The sequence below is a fragment of the Lactuca virosa genome, chromosome 3 (assembly GCF_052849685.1).
Source record: "Lactuca virosa cultivar CGN04683 chromosome 3, Lactuca_virosa_CGN04683_v6, whole genome shotgun sequence".
In the NCBI taxonomy this organism is placed as follows: Eukaryota; Viridiplantae; Streptophyta; class Magnoliopsida; order Asterales; family Asteraceae; genus Lactuca; species Lactuca virosa.
Genome location: NC_136428.1, coordinates 63,831,686 through 63,835,567, shown reverse-complemented (window position 1 = coordinate 63,835,567; position 3,882 = coordinate 63,831,686). Strand labels below are relative to the sequence as shown.

General features: G+C 34.7%; 1 protein-coding gene across 3 annotated transcripts; it reads right to left on the bottom strand.

Moving 5' to 3' along the window:
• Positions 1–383: 383 nt before the first annotated feature.
• Positions 384–3,053, bottom strand: LOC145165857 (squamosa promoter-binding-like protein 12). Of its 3 annotated transcripts, none has more exons than XM_079084766.1 (5): positions 2,873–3,053; positions 1,395–1,932; positions 1,185–1,303; positions 952–1,107; positions 384–850 (listed from the first exon to the last, which is right to left on the bottom strand). In XM_079084766.1, exons 1-5 carry the CDS (start codon positions 2,892–2,894, stop codon positions 558–560), a joined length of 1,128 nt encoding a protein of 375 aa, XP_078940892.1. In that variant the 5' UTR covers positions 2,895–3,053; the 3' UTR covers positions 384–557. The 3 variants fall into 3 exon arrangements, with proteins under 3 accessions (XP_078940892.1, XP_078940891.1, XP_078940893.1); XM_079084765.1 differs by having other exon boundaries at positions 384–862; positions 2,873–3,052; XM_079084767.1 differs by having other exon boundaries at positions 384–862; positions 1,395–1,905; positions 2,873–3,052.
• Between the last annotated feature and the right edge of the window lie 829 nt (positions 3,054–3,882).

Sequence of the window (3,882 nt, the reverse complement as noted above, 5' to 3'; positions counted from 1 at the left end):
TAGGTTATAATATAAACATATAAAAGATTTTTCTTGGGGGCCGTTCTGTTCCCAAGATTCCATGGGATTCGATTCCATCCTTTGACCGATAGATTTCAACATTCCATCATAAAACGCATCAAATTCGATTCCAAAGTTTTTCTTGTTGTTAAGACTTACTAAAAATACCCTTTTACCATATACTAATTTCACAAGTAAACGGCTCTAGTCTTCTATTTCCTGCCAACCAAGCACTTTACATAATTCAAATGCCAAATTCTTTACATTTTAATTCTGTTCCTTCCAATACATTTTGAGAACCAAAAATCCCCTAAATGTTTTGTGCCTTCAACTGGATGATAATAACAATTCATGGTTGATGGTTCAGAAATGTACCATAACTATGCCAAAAACCTCAATCTTAAGGTAATAAGGTCCATAACACCATGTCAAATATTCAAAATATCAAGTCAATGGTCAAGAGTTTGCAAGAATTTACTTTGAACTCAACACCTCAAAACTATGGACCACATACAAAACATGATCAAAACAACAACATAACTTGAGTTATTGACAACTCACAAGGGCTTCAAGATTTCATCCATTGGATTCCCATACTGAATACTACTGTAGGGTGCTTTAAGAAGATGAGATTCTTCAAAATGAGTGTGAGGAACAACTGACTGGTGGTCAACCTGCCACCTGTACTCCGGTGAAGAAAATTGCAAACCATGGTGAGCCACATGCACCCCGTATTGAGCCAAGGTGTGACCATTCCTATGCATGGGTTGGTTAAGGGCACCGAAATCCACCTCACATGAATCCCACGAATCGTTTGACAGAAGAGAGAGAGCACGGCGAATATCATGTCCTGCATCGGAACCTGTGCATATAAAACAAGTTCTTACATCCTTACTGCTAGTAACGACTGTAAACCCTTGACGATTTTGGTCTAGAACTAGGAAAACCAACCTTGATCAAAAACGCCGGCTGAGATTCCCTTGGATGACATCATCCTATTGAAAGCAAGAGTAGGCATGCTATTGCTGACATCATTTGGAAACTGAGTATTATGCCCTCCATGTTTATTTTGATTATTAAACACAAAACTCAATTCTTCTCCCCTTTCTGCAAATCCAAAACCATAATTAATAATTAAAAAAAAAAATTGTGTTAAAAAGTCATTTAATAAGAAATTTGAGTACCATAAAATGATGAAGAAAGATTTCTAGACTGCTGTGGCTTACGCCTGCGTGTATTGTGATCAGAAAGTCGCCTACGACAGCTTCGTTTTTTCCCATCAAACTCTGATAAACCATGAAATCTGTAACAATTTTTTTTTTTAAAAAAAATATATATTATATGATCAAGAAATTATTAAAAATCTGTAAATGAAAATTTCATAAAAAGCTTACCGGCTACATTGTTGGCAGAATCGGCGTTCAAGGCCACTCACAACAACTTTTAATGATTTTGAATGATTTTCACAAACCCTGTGTTTACGATGGTATTCTTTAGCAGATGAAAGATCAAGATTGCATCCTTCGACTTGACATCGTGGAATAGGGGTATTTTGGGAAGAAAATTTAACTTTTTTCACAGGGGCATTTGAAGAAGATGATGTTTTGGTGTTGTTTCCTGGAAGGTTGTTCTCAAAGTATGTTCTTTTACCGAGTTTTAAACCAATGGATTGATCAGAAGAGCAAACTGAAGCCTCAGGAAATGACAGATTTGACCCTTTTATTACTTCCTTCAATGAAGATTCAGATATGGAGCTTTTAGCTGATGATTTGTTCCCAATATCAGAAAGACTAAAATACCCATCAATGTCTTCTCTTTCTTTGATTCCCCAATCAGTTGATTGTAGCTTTTTAGGACTTGAAATGTCGAGGCTTTCCCAATCCCATTTTGTATTCCACTCCATATCTGGAAAATGGTTTAGCAGGGGAGGTTCTATTCAGGAAGACATAGAAAGATAATTTTTTATTTTTCTTTGAGCTTGAAAGATTTATAAAATCTATTATCTTTTTTGTGATGGACGGAAAGTATATAGGGCCCAATTCCCCACGATATAAAGGTGTTGAAAGTTATATATTCAATTGCATAAGTCAAGTGAAAGTGTAAAAACAGTCATGTCCACGCAACCAGATTAAAAAAATACACATGACCATACAAAAGTGTAAAGTTTTTTATTATCTTTTTGCCTCCACAAAGTTCTTCTCTGAAATAGTCTTAGGGAAAAGCAAACACGAATTCCAATTGGAGTGTTCATTATAATATAACAGAGAACAAAGAAGAAGAAATGATGCCCTTAACCCTAAAGTGAATGAAGCACTATAGACTTCAAATTAAAATGGTCCCCCCACCACTTTCAGAAAGTTTTTGGAACTCAAAAAACGTGACATCGATGGGAGTCGATGCGAAGTGTTGAATGTTGAATGTTGATTGTTCCCTCATGATGATAAAAGTCATTTTCCCGGTAAAGAAAAATGATTAAGACTTGAGAGAAACAATGGGGGAAATCATTTAATACAGCAAACCAGTTCCTTGAAATTCATTTCGCAGATAAATGGAATGAAGTGATTCAGTATTCATCGGAATGAACGTATTAAGGCTTCGAAAATGAAAACTTCCAAAATCGGAAACGATTTCTGTTTTCCACATAGACATAAAATCAGACACCATAACTATGGTTTCTATAATCAGAAATCAAAAAATCACATCACAAGTAACACTAAAATAAACAAGCAAATAAACAAAAAAACAAATCAGAACTACGAAATCAGCTTCGTGTTTCACATTTCCTAACTTCTACACTTGAAGGGGAAATAATAAAAGCAAAATAATAGATTTCTTGATTAGGAAGTTGCATAATAGGGCAATGAGAGCTTACCGATCAAAGAAGTCTGCAACATTCCGGAAAATGAAAGGAAAATCTGAAGATTTTTGCTTTACCAAATGAAGAAAGTGTGTGCGTGCGTTTGTGTGTGTGAGAGAGAGAGAGAGAGAGAGAGAGAGAGTGTGTGAAGATAGGTTTTTTACTAGGTGTGAATTTTGGCGTGTGAAGCAACAGGGAAGAAACTAACGAAAACAAATAGTATTTCAAAGTTGAAATTAGCAAAAGACGAAAGCAAATATTATTTCAAAGTTGAAATTAGAGTAAATTAAGGCATGTTTGGTCTAAAAGAATTTAGTCTTGCCCACCATTGATTCGATTTTAGATATTTTTTTGATAATTTTGATCCATGAGATTGGCATTTTTTTTTTGGTTTAGTCAACATTCATTCAACCTTAAATATTAATAGCGCATTAAACATATATTATTCAATTTCTTTTATTATTTTTTTAATTAAAGAAAACCGGAAAAAAAAAATCCCACCCCCACCCCATCCAACCCCTCCCTATGTACAAATCTTGTAAGACGTCGAAGCTAGGATTTTCAGATCTTACCTCATGTTTTCTCTCGCATTCCCCGATGATTTTGATTCGGAAAGCATCAAGATCCTTTAATTTCCGCTCCTTGCAGAATGCATCAAGCTCCTCAATCGAGCCAAGTAATCACTTGCGCTTAGAGGTGGCAATGGGTCGACCTGGGTTGGATACGGGTTCAACCCATTTAATAATTGTGTTGAAATTTTCAACCCAACCCAACCTATTTATTTAAATGGGTTCCAACCTAACCTTTTAGATAAATGGGTTGTCACTGGATTGACCTGTTTACGTAGTTTCCGACCCAACCTATTAAATAAATGGGTTAAACTTTGGTTAACCCATTTAAAATCAATTAAATAAATTATATAATTAAATATTATATCACTTAAATTATAAAATGTAAATAAAACTTCATAATTAAGACAAAAGCACAATCATAATTCATAAATACAAATAAATTGTGCAAATAAC